This window comes from Cupressus sempervirens, chromosome 4, assembly GCF_028749045.1.
Source record: "Cupressus sempervirens isolate cs-2001-9-10 chromosome 4, ASM2874904v1, whole genome shotgun sequence".
Classification (NCBI taxonomy): Eukaryota; Viridiplantae; Streptophyta; class Pinopsida; order Cupressales; family Cupressaceae; genus Cupressus; species Cupressus sempervirens.
Window position 1 is genome coordinate 280,657,643 of NC_143121.1, and position 17,387 is coordinate 280,675,029.

The 17,387-nt window shown below is 34.4% G+C and overlaps 1 protein-coding gene across 1 annotated transcript; it reads right to left on the reverse strand.

The window, feature by feature from the left end:
* Positions 1–7,311: 7,311 nt before the first annotated feature.
* Positions 7,312–15,021, reverse strand: LOC149561090 (putative LRR receptor-like serine/threonine-protein kinase At1g67720). Its single transcript, XM_089824958.1, has 16 exons — positions 14,925–15,021; positions 14,213–14,731; positions 11,994–12,033; positions 11,040–11,515; positions 10,800–10,935; positions 10,282–10,354; positions 10,097–10,164; positions 9,920–9,991; positions 9,748–9,816; positions 9,411–9,622; positions 9,073–9,275; positions 8,831–8,954; positions 8,401–8,469; positions 8,134–8,320; positions 7,898–8,006; positions 7,312–7,809 (listed from the first exon to the last, which is right to left on the reverse strand). Exons 1-16 carry the CDS (start codon positions 15,001–15,003, stop codon positions 7,549–7,551), a joined length of 2,697 nt encoding a protein of 898 aa, XP_089681084.1. The 5' UTR covers positions 15,004–15,021; the 3' UTR covers positions 7,312–7,548.
* Between the last annotated feature and the right edge of the window lie 2,366 nt (positions 15,022–17,387).

The window sequence follows — 17,387 nt, forward strand, 5'->3', positions numbered from 1 at the left end:
GGCTCTAATGTCTTGTATGCATAATGAAGCTAACTATGATAGACAAATGGACAATTACAGAGAATAGGAGAGAACATAACCCCTACCATTAAGAGCAGAAAGAAAAACACTAGAATAAATCCTTAGGGATTGGTTGAAGCTAACCTATGAAAGGATTCACAAGGAAATAAGAAAACAAATCTTTGATGCTAGAACAAAAGTGTATGTAGAATATGACAACATGCCTTACTTTTTTCTTTTAGAGAGCCATAACCAGTACCAGTAGTAGATAGAGTAGACTACCCGAAGGATTCAAAAGGTCAGAACTACATAGTCCTATCAACCTTGATGTAGCCCTTCAGTGCGCACCAAAATACATGTAGCTAGGAAGGCAAGTCAAATAAGAACTATGGTGTCCATTAATGATGTAGCCACCCATGCTCCTTTGGGGCTTGTATGACATCAATGCTAACTGACTTGATAGGTGCAAGAGGATCACAAGAGGGATATTTGGGAAAGAAAAAGGGGAATCTACTACACTTTTAGGAGTAACAGGTGAGGGAGGACTGAGGTTGGATATTTTCACTCACTTGCTAGAAGATGCAGTGCTTGAGGACAAGCATTAGAATTACCAAGGGGCAGATGGTGAGGCTACTTATTGCCTCTATTTTATAACCAATTAAACCTATGCTAAAGTCCAGATAGAACTATTAAACCATGAATAGATAGTTATGACATTTTTCCAATATTATACATATAATACAGTATTTCATATAACCATCAGAATGTTTGTTCTAATATATACATTTAGTTTTATTATACTTAGTTGCGTATATATTCTATATTACAACTTTCTAGGAAAGGGAGAGTTGGAGAGTAGATGACAACATTCAAGGAGGAGTGTCAAGGTCCAATCGCAGTGGAGAAATCATCATGGCACCAAAAGACATGCCTACTACAAAGGAGGAACCATTATCCAGGAATGAAAGGATGAAGTGTTTCTATATTCCCTCTATGTTTAATATTATGTTGAGTTGATTGCCCAAACTTTATAACTTACTCCATGCACTATTATATTTTCCCTCTTTTTCTTTAGTGGATCTTCAATTAGTTTGTTTTTCTTTCTATTTTAGAGTAAGTGTTGATCCTCTATTTATAGGGATTAGATTGATAGTTTTAGGAGTTGGAAAAGTTTATTGAAAATGTTGTTGTATCTTGTAGTAAGTTATTTGCAGTTTTATGTGTTGTTCTCATGTAAGGAGAGATTGAAATGTAATGAAGTAGCTCTTGGTTTACATTCTGTGTTAGTAGATTAGCAGAAGCTAACCAATGGGACTCACTGGGGAGATGGAATAGATTAGAGTAGTGTAGATTTAATTCTATCATTTACAGTATTTTAGATAGAAGTTACAATTTCTTCCTGGAGCATCGTACTTTGTGAATGTTCCTGCAGGTCCTGCAAGAGTAGTTATAGTGGATGATCTAGGTTGAGATATAGGTTAGCATAGAGTTGTATTTCCAGAATTCATTTCAATAAGGGGTTAAGTGTGTTTCTTTCCTGCAACACTAGTGTAGGTTCTTTATATGCATTTTTCTTTCTTACAGCATAAGCATAATGGCTCTTCAAGGAACCTAGTGCACATACCATGCCAACCATTTCAAGTATATGCCCCTAGGTTGACAAATTAAATACACCTCATGGTGGGAGAAGTAATCCTTAGATTGAATAAACTATTCCTAAGTAAGGCTTTGGGCATGATTATCACACATCTATTGTGAGGAGGATAAACTAGCACTTACTACTTGTTCATTAGAATCATCATCTTCATTTGTATACAAACACTCTCTATCACTTCTAGGTTTAAATTTTCATTTATACTTTTTCTCTCTTTTAGGACACTTAGATACATAATGACCAAACTCATTACAAGTCCAACATTTAAATTTTTTCTTACCATCCCTTTCTCTTCTTACCAGAAGGGTTACTCCTTCTATGTTTTTGTCCTCATCAAATCTGCTACTACTAGCAAAGTCTCCTCTAGCAATTGTGCTCCTGCACAAACTAGGTCAAGTATTTATGGCATTGAAAGATATTTCTATTTTAGTCAATTATTTAGACTATCTAAGCTCATTCTCAACTTCTTCAAGTCTTCCAAGTAATTTCTCCTTTGTGAATTCTTTGGTACAAGAGATCTTGACAACTGTATCATTTGAACTACTTTCTTAAATGGTGGTGTTAAGCTTTTCACTATCTTCCAAATCACCTCATCATCTTCTTTGGTTCCTCCTTGAGATCTAATACCTGCAGTAATTTCTAATATCCAACCTACATATGTTCTTATAGATTCATCTTCCATCATTTTAGCATCTTGAAATGCATAAATCTAACTTTGTAGCCTCAATTTCTTAGAATGTTCATCACCTTCAAAACTATTTTCCAACACTTACCAAATAATATGAGAAGTATTAAGTGATTTTACCTAGTTGTACTCAATTTCAAGAAGTTTAGACAATAGCGCTTAGCTAGCTCTCATGTTGCACATGAAAAGTTCTCTCTCTTCCTCGATACAAGTTTCCAAATCTTTTTTAGCAACAATTATCTTTTGTAATTTTGTCAAGATCCAATATCCTAGACCCATAGACAACAAATTTGTCTTCATCTTTTCCTTCTAGCTATCATAATTTTTTCTATTGAACTTCAGACTATCCTTTTTTAATGTGTTTTCCATGGATCTCTCAAAGTTGTTAAGCTTTATCTTCAAGGACCTGATGCTCTCACACAAATTTTTAGAAACAATAGTCCACCAAGATAACTAAGAGGGGGGGGGTTGAATTAGTTATCCAATAATTAAAACATTTATCAACCTTAAATAATCTTAACCATTCAATCAAAGTAAAAAACAACCATACTAAGATTGCACATACACAATTACACAAGATATTTTAACTAGGAAAACCCCTGATCAGAGGGAAAACCCCAGTGAGAATGATGCCCATAAGACAATGTACTAATATAAATATTCCTTGTTAGAGGATGGACCCTGTTAGGAGTCTATTACAATATTTAATACATATGAGTCCCTGTTAGGAGACTTTGAATCCCTGTTAGCAGACTCCAACCTTGTTAGGAATTGTGCCAACCCTATTATGAGTTATGAAAGGCAGAAGGACCTACTATCCAAATAGCGTCTGCGGCAAAACTACTAAACTCATTGTCCAACTGATCTCTCAACTATTCCATGCAAAATAATTTTCTGTATTGTACTTTAACTTCTTTCCCCTGTCCTATCAACTAGACCAATCACTGTCAGACCTTGTATACTAGGTCATGAACCTTGGATCCAAATACCAAACCTTAGATAATCAAATAAAACTTTGACAATGAAGTTCTTTCCAACTTCACTCTGCTCTACTTATCTTTGCATTTTGCTCTTTGTGCTTCTTACAATCATTCACTTACATCCATACATGATAAAGGAAAATGTCCTTCCTTTATACCAAATCCATAAAACAATTCCCCAAGTCAATTGTTACACCTTCTTAATTAATTATTATAGGACCACATTAAAAACACATTACACTTAGCAATAACATTAATCTTTTGCCTTGTAACTTGAATAACTTTCCGTACGTGTAACATTATGATGAGGGAGATTAGACACATCATCTCCAACATGTCTTCTACACATCTTTAACTTCAGCTTCTCAGAATAACAACTTTGCTAAGATATATAACAAGTTTACCTGAACAAGCTTCTATAAACTCTATCTCAGAATAGTCTTCTCTAAAACTTGCATAACTTCTTCTAGAATTAATATCGTATGCTTTCAAGGTTAGCTACAAGTACTAAACAATTAGTATTATCTCCCTTTAACCTTGCTAGTGCAAGTACTCAACAATCTATCTGTACCAACTTGATCTTTTTGTTGTTCTTCTATTAGATAGCATAGAAACTACTATGTTGACATCAATGACAAACATAGTCATGAATGTAACATATCATCATGATAATGATCTAATCATGTTTCTACAATACTCCCCCATAGAAGTATCATTAGCATTCATGCTTTCAACAATTACTAGTGGTTTTTCCCAAATTGTGTTTTCGCATTAAATCCTGGTGTCATACTTGTGTGGGTGTTATTTAAGATGTTTAACTATTAATATTTTACATCTGCAAGTTTGTTACTATTAGGATAGTGGACTACAAGTTTTATGTTGTTGATTATTTCCTATAGAGACTGAGCTACTTCATGATTAGATCTGAATTATTTGAAGTGATTAAAAGTTTAATTGGTTCATCTAGACTTGAGGATAACTTATTCACCCCCCTCTCAGTTATTCTAAATCATTCTAATAGATTAAATAAGCAATACTTAAAAGAATTGATTAGATGATTAGAGCTAAAATTATAATTATTTGATAATGAGATATACCAATAAATTTCTATATTAAAAGGTTTTTATTTAAGAGTATAATAATATTAAAATTATATTCCAATTTAAATGTATTGGTATATAAAATTGATTATTACATCAATGTTATATAATTTTATTTTTTTTAAAATGGACATACCACATCAGTATGCAATAATAGTTATTAACTCTAGGATTAGCATTATAATTTGTTTATATTCTAAAATATTACAATATTAATTTTATATTGTTAATCTTTGAATGGATAGTTATATTTGTCAATGGTTGCCCCAAACAAGACATCCCTAGAAGAGTTTTCATAATGATATAATTTGTCACATTATAATAAAATCTTTAAAGTGCAATGTTTTGACCATTCACTAAATATATTATAAATTTGAAAGTAGTTAGATGGTAGTACTAAAATTCATTCCATCCACTTGTTGGGTTATTGGGATTATTTACCTGCTAGGTTATTATGATTAATCTTAGCACTATTTTGTTATAATTATCATTATTAACCATGGCGCTCAATGAGTTATTCGACCATTCTCCACAAATATATGAAGATACATTATATTCATACGTGTACTATTGATCAAAGGTATTTGAATTAGTAATATATTCACTAGAGAAAAAGGTCATTTCCAAAGATGCCTCACCTTCTCGTATTTGCATTACAATTACAAAAGAATTTTTCTTTCATTTTTTTTGTTCTTTGCTACATTCATAACATGTTTCATGTTCTTGATAATCTTTACTATAGAAGTTTCAAAGTTATGCAGTTTTTATTGAAATATTTTTTGTTGGTTAAAATTATTATGCTCTTGTCTAATTTTATGTTTGTGTTTCTTAGAACACCTAACAACTAGGCTGTTTTGTAGCTTTATGTTTGTTCCATCACACTTGCAAAATATAAACTCTCAATTTTCCATCCATTTTACCAACAAGTGTATGTCATAATTTTTAATACTTTACCTTTTTAATCATTTGAGGACTGCAAAATTCATTTCAACTTGTGTAGATTTTACATTGTTTGCAGTTGTATATTTTGATTGATAATTTTTTGTCTCAACATTTTCTCCCCATCAATGAAAATATTGACAAAGCATATCTTTCTATTGACATACCATTTTTACATCTTGTTGAAGTGCAATTGTTACTAGATTTAAAAATTGTAAAATATAATATACTATTATTAAAACATACTAGATTGCGAGTACTCTTCCACCATATTATGTATTTTTACATTAACTCCTTTTTGCAAGGAAAACCGCGTAAACATGTTATTCACTTGCCTCTCTACTTCTTCACCATCGTTCACTTGATTGACTTGACTCCATCGATACTTACATCAAATTTAATTGTTTTTAGTGAGACGCGTTCTCATGAATTTCCAAAAGACTTTTGACTTCCACCCACTAGTTAAATCACAGTCGTCAAGTCGAGAATAGTTTTCTGACCTAAAAGTCAAAAAAGACCTGCAGTTCGTCTTCATCGAGATTATTTTATTTCTTTATTTGACTATTTCATAGATAAAGAAGGAACATTACAATAAGGCCACAGGAAGCATCCGAAGTTGTGGAAATGGGCGTCCCTTAGCGCTATCATTTAAATAAATCACCATTGGAATTTTCTTTCCATACTCGGTCAAAGACAACCCAAGAATGAGAATTTATTCACGGCAAACATTGGATATAGAGTCTTATTCATTGTATCTGGTTAAGTGTACCATTCATAGAGTATGAGTACGGTCCCCTTCATAAAGGGACATCCACAAATGAAAATGATGATGTATTGATGATGTCATGACCAATGTCTTAATAAGATTATTTTACTGAATTGATTGTATATTTTTATATTAAAGATTTTTTATTGAGGTTCAAATGGGTTCTATAGGTGACCTAAATTCGATTGAACCAAATCTCTTAAATTTCAATATAATTGACTACTTACTAAAAGTACTTGAATTTATTTTGGATGTTCTTGCCAAGTACTTCCATCATGAATATGAAAAGGTAAGGGGGAAGGAGATCTCCTAGTCGCAGACCTTTTCAAGTGGAAAAGAACCCCAAGGGGAAAACATTGATCTAAACAGAGAACATAGCCACACTAACACAACGACAATAAGTTTCAAATAAATTATCTTAAACCCATATTTAACCAAAAGAGGTTCTAGATAGTTCTAGTTCACTCAATCATAAGATTCAAAGATGTCCTACTTGAGCCTTATTCCTACATGATTGCTATAACTCGGAGTGAACCATTTCATGAGTAGAGATGATGGCATCATGGGTATTTCTTCCTCCAACAAAACCTTTCTAATAAATTTACTATCTTAGATATTAATTAATAGTTTGTTATTTCATAGTTTTCATTTATTGGGGTCTTATGCTACCATTCCATTTATCCATTATATCTCAAAGTGGCTTAGTTTTTCTCATACCTAACATATTTTGAACTAAATGCAAGTAAATAACATTGAAGAAATTCTATAGAAAATATCTAAATATGAAGAAATGGTGTTCTTCTAGGGAAAAGAGGCAAGATGTTATGAGCTTTGAATGCCCTTCAAATGATTAATTATATTTAAAATTATTGTCAGCAAGTTTACATAAATGCAATTTTAAATGATTTAAATTAGTACCTATCTATATGATTATGCAATCTCATATAAGTCCATTCATCCTGCCAAAATTATGCAACTCAACTAATTAGAATTGAACCATTATCATGTTATGGTGGATGGGAAAAAAGACACACTGAAATAAAAACTACAAATGAATAACTAACTAGACTCTTTTATGTACTACAATGCCTCTTTCTTCTCATTAATTAAATGACAATAATTACTATATGAAAATACAACATACACAACCTAATAATGATTTATAGATCAACATTGTAATCCAGTACTAAATTCTTACAGAATGCATCTATATAGAGAGGTCTTCAAATTCATAAAAAAAAAATTACACATTTTTTTTTGGAAATTACAGACCTTTCTAAATTTTAAATTGACCACACAAATATTTAATATTATTCTTTTATAGAATATTTTCATCCCTATCTAGAAACATGCATAAATTTTGTTTTTTTCGAAGATATTACAGATTTTAACAAGGTAGACAAAATAGTTGCTATAAAATCTTATTATCTAATGCTAGGCATCTCACTAGTACTAAAAGAGGCAATGGTATGTGAAGCAGAATAATTGTTATCACCATATGCAAGCATCACTGCTTCTTTCAATTCTTTAGCCACCACACTCATTTTGGGTCTTTTTGTTGATTCCCCTTCCACGCACATGTATGCTATCTCTGCTACTTTCCAAGCTAATTCTACATTATATTGACCACCCAATGAAGGATCCATAAGCTCATCTATTTTTCCACATAAAAGCAAATTGTGTGCCTGATACAATGATTATTTCATTACATTGTTGATGAACATATCCAAAACAATTGAAATCACTTAATTTGTCTACAAATATATAAATTACCGATTGTATTATTCCATCCTTGGGTGGTACTCCAGATATAATCTCTAGTAAAACCACTCCAAAACTGTAGACGTCGCTCTTCTCATTTAGTGATGATGTTGCAAAATATCTACAATAACATCCACATATTAATCTATGAGTTATTTGTTCCCTATGTTTTTAATTAGGTGAAACACACATTAAGTGTAGCTAAAATGTTTAAGAAAAAAGAAAGATAATGGTGTTATGTGAAATACTCGGGATCAAGATAACCCATTGTCCCTTTCACTTTAGTTGCTATATAAGCGCTAGCACTCTCTACCAATTTTGATATGCCAAAGTCAGCTAGCTTGGCAAACATTTTGTTATCCAATAGTATATTACTGCACTTTATATCTCTATGTATGATTGGAGGATAGCAACTTTGATGAAGGTAAAGTAAACCTACAAAACATGTACAAAATAGTTGAGACATGGTGTTTTTTTTAAATATAAAAGAACTGTTGCAACCAGAAACAACTTACCATCTGCAACCTGTCTAACAATGTTCAATCTCATAAGCCAATCAAGTGGAGTTTCCAATTTGGCCTTGCCTACAAATAGAAAAAGAAATTTAAAGTAATATGTAAGGTCAATCAATAAGTAGGAGACGTTTTTATTTTCTATAGTAAGTTAAATTGTGATATTACTAGGATTCAATTGTGTAGGTTCTTGAGTCAACTTTATTCATCTATGTTTCATAAGTAGCAATTCATTCGAACCTATCTTTCATAAGAAGGAATGGAATACTTAACACTCATTACTACTCACTGAGGTGGAGCACCATAACTTTCTTAGATATGACACATCTTATTACTATTCATGAAATATGAGTCAATAAATTTGACTTGAAAAATTATATAGTTAAATTCTAATAACAATATCACAATATAAATGAAATTCAACGCAAAATACCATATAATCGATCAATCAATGTTCCACATGGCATGTATTCATAGACCAATGCCATAATGGGTTGTCTGCAATACCCAATAAGATTTACAAGATTCTTGTGATATATTCTTGACAATATAGCTACCTGAAACCATCGAGAATACATGTTAGAGAAGAATTTGTACCCCAATGGCAAAATAATTACGAGTTTCAAATGAGATTGTATCATAGACGATTAGTTGAATCGAAGTAGGAGTACTAACCTCATTCTGGAATTCTTTCCGGCCTTGATTAGAATCAGTTTTGTGTATTTTGACTGCGACCTCAAATCCGGAAAGTCTGCCATAAAATACAGATCCAAAGCTTCCGTTACCAATGGGTTTGGAATAGTTATTGGTAGAAGTTTTAATATCTTCCTCTGTGTATTCTACAGCCAGCCTGTGATAATTGTTTTCATTTTCTTCATCTGAGCAAGAACAAATAAAGAAAAATTACTGTCAAAGTCCCCAACCAGGGTAAAAGTGAAAGAAAAAGGCTTTTCTATTTAAGAATATAAAGACTAAATAGTTGTACAATTAAAATGGATATGCTTTTCACGTACTCAATATTGGAGAAACATCTGCAAATGTGTGTTGTTGTGATGGAACTCGACCATTCGAGGTTTGAAATGGTTGCGATGGGTGTTTGTGTTTCCAAAGGAAAATTCCAGAAAGGATGCCTAAAACTAACATCACCGAGCACACAATTGAAAGCCCAATTACCCAACCTTTTATTTTGCGACTGCCTACCACAGCATTATTTTGAGGATCGACGCTGCAAAGTAAAATTCACAATTAATAAGCATATCTGTTTTCTTGTCAATCGTATGATGCGTCATGCTAAAGAGGAGGCAAACATAATAGATAGTACAGTTGTAATTTATAAGAATTTTTGCATACCGAAGCTCCAAATTGGGTCTCACTAATCCTCTGGAGACGGTTCCTTCTAATTTATTGCCCTGCAGAAACCTTTTTGAGGAAAATGAAGAAACTCAATAAGAACACCTACTTTCAAAGCTTTACCAGGCAAGATGCAATGGAGTGACATAGGAAGTGTAGTGAGTAAACATACAGTTGAGTTAACATTTGAAGCTTCTCCAATGATTTTGGAATTTCTCCGGTAAATTGATTGTTTTGCAGTTCCCTTTCCCGGGCCAACAAAGCTGCAAACATTAGGAAATGTGTAGAAAAAGTACCTTTCTAATTCATACAACAAATTTCAGATGGTAGGCAGTCATAGGTATCTTACAGAATTCTGAGATTCTTCAATGAACTGAGATCTGGAATATGGCCGGACAAACTGTTGTTTCCTAGCAGCTACAATAGACAGCTTAGATTTAGTAATACTGTATAAAGCAATGTGATTTTTATCAAAACCTAGCTTGACATTCTTATTTCAAAGGTAAGTTAGTATACAGCTATGAAGAATCTTACCAGTTGTGTTAGTGCTGTTAAGTCCGCTATATCTTTAGGTATGACGCCCCCGAGATGCAGATTTGTTAGATTGCTGTCGAATGTTTTTTTTGAAATCAAACATATTAATAATAGCATAAGATATATAATTCAAAGAATTAACATTATTAGATTTTCAGACTTTATTAGTAATATAAGTTTTTTTCTAGATTTGATCCTGTGTATTTTTAATGATCAACTATTCAGATCACACAGGATGAAGAAAAAGTGCAGGATTAGAAAAAGATGCAGATGAAACCTAATGAGATATAAGAAGCAAAGAGGATAGGATGGCATTGTTTTGAGTGTCATCCTCTATTCTCTTCTTAAATCTCTTGAGCTAGGTTTGGTCCACATCTTTTAAATCTCTTGAGCTAGGTTTGGTCCACATCTTTTAACTATTTGTAATGCTCCGCTTTGTCATGTGATCAAAACATTGATGATAAAAAAATCACAATTCAATCTAGAAAAAAATTACTCAAATTTGCAATTATGTTTACATGATAATGACTCGCGGAGGATCATCGTGACTGCAGGTGATCCCTGTTGAAGAATAACCAGCTGGTAAACATGGATCTCCTCCTGTCCAATCGTCTGGAACATTTATTGCCTCTGCTATTTTTCTGATTGCAGCCACTGAATTCACACAATTCATACAAACATTAGTGTGCACATAGTATTGTCCAATTTAAATGCACAGCATTTGGAACATCGCCATGGAATGGGGAAAGAGGTTTTACCATCTACGGAGTATGTAGTTGTCTGCACGTCCAGCTTCCTATACATTTCTGCTCCGTTTATGAAGGGTCCCGACTGCGATGTAGAACTGGGTTGTAAAATTATTTTTATAGGGTCGGCAATGTCAAGTTGTAGCTGTTTACTTGTTTGTGAGCATTGCAGAAAGTTTAGATGTATGACATCTGATATCTGGTATTGATTAATGGAGGCATTGAAATCGTGTGTGAGGTTTGTCTGGATGATGTTGCAGAAATAGAGAGCAAAATAGTACATTCCTGGCTCAGCGAAATCCAATAATGGATCTGTAAATTTCCCTACTATTACACTTGCAATAGCAGTTCTTGATACGTTTTGGGGCACTTTATTCGGTAACTCGCTACCTAGAGATTTTGTCTGTTCGTCATTGATGGTAATATTCCTTGCCATGTGGAATGCGTATGAGAATAACCATATGCGGTCGAATGGATCCTCTGGGTACCTGCCGAATGCCATTACAATTTTGGAATTAGATTAGGGAAACGATCTAGTAGCCAGCCGTGCACATACAATTCATATTAAAATTTGCTAATTTTTTTTGTTGAATGAGTGTAGTGTTTAAAGATAAGCTTTTAACTTTTCTACATTCACCGAACTTTCTGTAAAATTCATAGAGTTCGAGGTGGTCTAAAAGTGTTATTTTGAACATTTGTCCAATACCCACTACTAAAACTCCCAAATAGCCCCTCACCCAAAAATAGTACATTTTTGCACAAATTGACAAATCAGGAACCAAGAAAAATAAAATTGAACAAAAGCAAACGGCTATTGGTGCACTCATATTGTAGTACTCATTGGATCTAGGTAATGTTTAGAGAGGTGAAGCACTTCCTGGGATGTGACCCATTCCAGCACTACTTTTGAGCACGGTTAACTGCCGAGTTTCTTCCATGGTTAAACTTGGTCTGCTTGCAACCCACTTGTTAAGCCAGCAAAGTGGGTTTAACGATGGAGAAAACTCTGTAATTAAGTGCACTCAAGCTGGAGTGTGACCTCCCAAAGTCACGGTGTTTCACTTCTGTGAACATCACCTAGATCTAATGGATGATAAGTGTTCCATTGATTCTCATCAAAAATAAATTCAGTAAATTACTACTTTGTCAATAAATTTATCTCAAAAATCTCAGAGTGTTAAATCCTGATAGTAATACCATCATAACGCTTACCTTATGTATTTGAAGATGCACCACAATTTATGCGATTTGCGAGACTTGTTGGTGGTATTAATTTCTACCATTAATAGCAGACAATCAATCTATCGGCAGCCCACAACTTAGCCGTCTAGCCCACCGTCCAGCCCACACTCCAGCACCATCCATATTAAATAAGAGACAAACAGCCGTCCAAGCACCGGCCAACACACCAACCTCACCGTCCACTATTAAATGTACATTTGCTTATAAATATCATGGATTGAGCTTGTGATCAGCAGAGCCCATTTTGGGTTTCTCATGGTGGATCATGAGTGGATGGAATGTTGTAGCATTCTATGGATTTATAATAGATTTCAGTTATGTTAATGAATATGAAGTGCTGTAGCATAGCTTGATGTATTTGTGTTTTGCTTATTGATTTGAATATTTATTGTTGCATTCATTTTTATCTTTTATCCACTCTATCCACCTCCTTCAAGAGGTATCAGAGCTAATGGGAGATGATCTTGGAGATCATGGAGAGGCCAATGATCTTGAAGTGTTTTTTGGCAAATGAAAAGTTTCAGCCATTGAGTATTTGTCATTAAGGTTGTGGCATCGTAGCCCAACAGGCAATGGCATTTGAAGTTATCTTCTGCAAAAATAAAGAGAATAACAAGTCAAGAGATTGTTATGAGAAACAAAGAAGCTGTGAAAAGAAGGAAGTCAAAATTGAAGTGTGTTTGAGTTAGCATTATGTGACATTGGCATTCATAGATTAGATGCATATGGAGCATCTTTGTGCAAGCGGGAGTGCCAGAGAATGCATACATATGACATGGAAGATATTGATCATGGAAATTTTTATTATGTTTGTGTATGAAATATGTGTGTTAGTTGTTATGCATTAGTTGTTAAAGTTAAGTTGGTTATCTTAGGTGTAACATGTTGAATAAAAGGTGAGATGGTGTGCTAAAGCTCGTTGTCATAGTGCAAAGGTCTCTGTGAGAGCTGATTTGGAGTTTAAGTGTTGGAATCTGGATGAGAAAATGATTAAGGCTTTGTCATATCAAATGTGGTCATGTAATAGTAGATTGCTGAATTGATATCCCCAATCAAGTGATGGAGATTGAATGAGAATTGTTTGTTAATAAGCTATTGTAAAGGGTGCATTATCGGTTGTACCCGACACCCTAGAGTTTGACTGAATGTATTGATGAACCATGTATTTGAAAAGGATTTCTATAGAACTGGCGAGTACAGCGGCTAGGGACCCATGTATCTCGGTAGATGGATTTCTTTTTATATGGACTCAATAATTAGTTTGGTGCAGGTACAAAAGAGAAAAGCTCAAAGTGATGATAGTTTCCCTGTAGTGATGATTCATGGTCAGTAGAACCAATGAATGCTTGGTTTGTAAACCATTTGAACGCAAAGTTTATGGTGATCTTGAAACCATATTTGTGATGTTTGAGAAGTTTGTGGTGAACTTGAAACCACTTTAGAATTGCATTGGTTAGGGGTAAGCCGTAAAACCCGAGGTAATTATAACAAGGGAAAACAATGTAAATGCGGTAGCATTAATGATAGAAATTAAGGGGGAGTGTTGGTGGTATTAATTTCTACCATTAATAGCAGACAGTCAATCTATCGGCAGCCCACAACTTAGCCGTCTAGCCCACCGTCCAGCCCACACTCCAGCACCATCCATATTAAATAAGAGACAAACAGCCGTCCAAGCACCGGCCAACACACCAACCTCACCGTCCACTATTAAATGTACATTTGCTTATAAATATCATGGATTGAGCTTGTGATCAGCAGAGCCCATTTTGGGTTTCTCATGGTGGATCATGAGTGGATGGAATGCTGTAGCATTCTATGGATTTATAATAGATTTCAGTTATGTTAATGAATATGAAGTGCTGTAGCATAGCTTGATGTATTTGTGTTTTGCTTATTGATTTGAATGTTTATCATTTCATTCGTGTTTGTCTTTGATCCACTCTGTCCATCTCCTTCAAGACTCAAGGCGTACTTTGCCAAATCCGTTGAGATATACATGGAAGATTCGAGTGGGCGCAGCTCGATGCTTGAAATGAAAACAACACTCTCTTTTTCTGTTTGCGGATTGCGGGCAAGGCATAAACTCAGGTTCTCTCTTTTGGCGGCCAAGATGATCTCGTAGTAACGGTTGGTCTGACTGTTTAGACCAGATAGGTTTACACTCCTCCACTTGATTCCCTCGATAGTTAAATCGAAGTATCTCGCCAAAGGACTTGTGGAATCGGGACCGAAAGTTGCTCTTACCAAGTAATTTACACGAGGCTCTACGGGGAGCATGTAGCAATACTTTTTCACTCGTAGATTGGTAAAATAGGCAAATGTCCGGTATTGCAAATAGAGGCTTCCTGATGAACACAACAACGAAATGTTGCGAGTTTTAAAGAAAGGGGCGTCGGAAATCCAGAGTAGGCCATTGTCAGTTTGATTATTGATGGCGCCACAGTTGATGTTGAGGAAGCCTATACGGAATAAAATATCAGACGCTTGAATATCACACATTAAGTTTCATTTCAAAACTGAAAGTATTAAAATAGTTAAAATTGATTTATTTTTTCTAAACTCAATTTTCTAAGTATGATGTTTAAATATTGTCCAAAAATGTAATTAGTTTTATGTAATATCGAAATGAAATGAGAATCAAAAGAATGTTACCATCTGGATTTGAGTGTGTGAAACTGAACAACCCAATGAAAATAGTGATCAGCAACAAGCCCGCTCTCATCAATTCCATGTCCGACAACTCTCCGACCTGCTAAAATCTGGATATACAAACTCCGTCAGAAAAACAACAATAAAAATGAATGCTAATTTGATTACATAACAAGAAAAAGTCTAGTCACAATCATATTACTCTTATGAAAATAATGCTGCATGGGATGTGCCAACTAAAGGCCTCTTAAGGAATGCTTTGCATTTTGATAAGAGTTGGATTTACATATATAGGGAAAAAGTTTTCATTTATCCCCGTTTGGAAGATAATTGGAAAAGGTCAACAAGGTATGAGAGAAGCTTCGTAGTCAGATGATAATTGGAAAAGGTCAGTAAGGTATGAGAGAAGCTTCGTAGTCAGATGAAGATTCCTAGTGACTGCAAACATTAAAAGCGTCTGGGGTATGAGTGAATCATGACTCGAAAATAGTGAGAAAGACCTTGACCTCGAGTACGAGAGCTCATATTTTTAAATAACTTCATCTACCTATTTAGAATTATTTAATGGTAAATATGACCTTTTTCTGGAAAGGCTTTACTACTGTTATTTTATTAACTTATATTTTTAGTTTTATGGTTTTGTTTTTATTATGTTTCTATTCATATTAATTTGAAGCTACCACTTCTTTATAGATGCTTTTATTATACAAACAACATCATAGCAAACAACTTAACTTCTTAAGAGAAGGGCTAAGGACATGAATGATAAAGAGTGCATGTTGAGGCGTACTACTAAATTAAAGAGTAAGAATAGGAGAAGTATGCTAGTTCATAATATAGTTAACAAACCGAAAAATATTATCGTTGAGTGTGCTCGTACAAATGATAGCCTAGTAAAATATTTGTGGTCTATGTGGATGTTAGTCCATTGTACCATTTGGTCTTTTTTCTTGTTTAGCCTTGTATGTTTAGTTGTGTTGGCAAAATGTTCAACGCACCCCTTGAGATTCTTGACAAGGGCTTAACCATCTCCGTAGGCTTTATCTTCCTCTACATCCATCACAATAATATATTTTTAGGGATATTAGAATGGTAGGGCACTCACCCCCCCTTGCAACATGGGAGGAGGCCCTATAGGGTGGGTGGTGTGTCCCTCCCACAAGAAATCTAGTTTAGGGTGGGTGGATATAGTTGGTGGGAGGAAGGGTTGGGTAACACTTACTATTCTAAGGGAAAGTGTCTAGGTGGGAGGAATAGCTCTATATCCACCCGAGTGAGAGGGAATCATAGGCCCATTTAGAATAGTAGGCCAACCATAGCCATTAGGGCACTGGGGTTAATAATAGTTGGGGCCACCAAACCCCTTCCCCATGTCCATTAGCTATAGAGACAGGGAGCATTGATAGACCAGTCTTTTGGTGCAATGACAACCCCACTCTAACAAGTGGCATTAGAGCTTGGTCATAGGTTTGAATGCTCAAACCCTCGAGTAATGTTGAGGGGGAGATTGTTAGCAAAATGTTTGGCACTCCCCTCAAGATTCATTTCAAAGGATTAACCACCCCCTATGTACTATAAGTTGAGTGGTTGTATTGGGCATTGACATAATAGTCTTTTGGTGCAATGACAACCACACTCTAAAAAGTTGTTGGTACTATTTTTTATACATTTTTACCTATTTTGTAAAATCTTTATTTTCCAGCCTCTATAAATCCAATTTTCCTTTAATCAAAACTAATTTGACCTCATATATTGTAAAATGTATGGAAAATAGGCCAAGTTATTTTTAAATTGACCTTGCCCAACTTTTTGAATGGAACAAACATAAAAAAGAATACAGACTAAGAGTATCATAATAGATTTAGATTATTCTGAGACTCCATGCTTAACACCCAATTTGCAACCATTATGAACATAGAGATAGAGAGGGGACAAATATATAAAGACTCTCTCTCTCTCTCTCTCTCTCTCTCTCTCTCTCTCACACACACACACACACACACACACACACACACACACACACACACACACACACGCATGCACCCCACCCAACCCCACCCCACCCACCTTTTGAAAACATAAATAAGCTTCTTGGTAATATAACCAAATTATCAACATAATTGAAAGGTTTTATTTTAGTCATGCTTGGATCCTAACATGGATCCATAGTAGTTTCAAAGCTATCAATTCCTCATTTAAGTCCTTCATTGCACAAAAAATATTTTCTTTTGACTATAGTAATTAACTTCATGTACTACACCAATTTTGCATACTAATAATTCACCAATTTTATCCTTGAATGGTTTTTTATATGTCTTGTAATTGATTATAGCATTCTCAGCATTAATATAATTTCAGCAGTTGGTTCAGCTTTTGGGCATTCCTGGGTGTCCATTACAGTGGTATTAGAGCTTACTTGCAAAGCGTTTCATGAAGTTATAATCGATAGGTGCCCATTACAGTGGT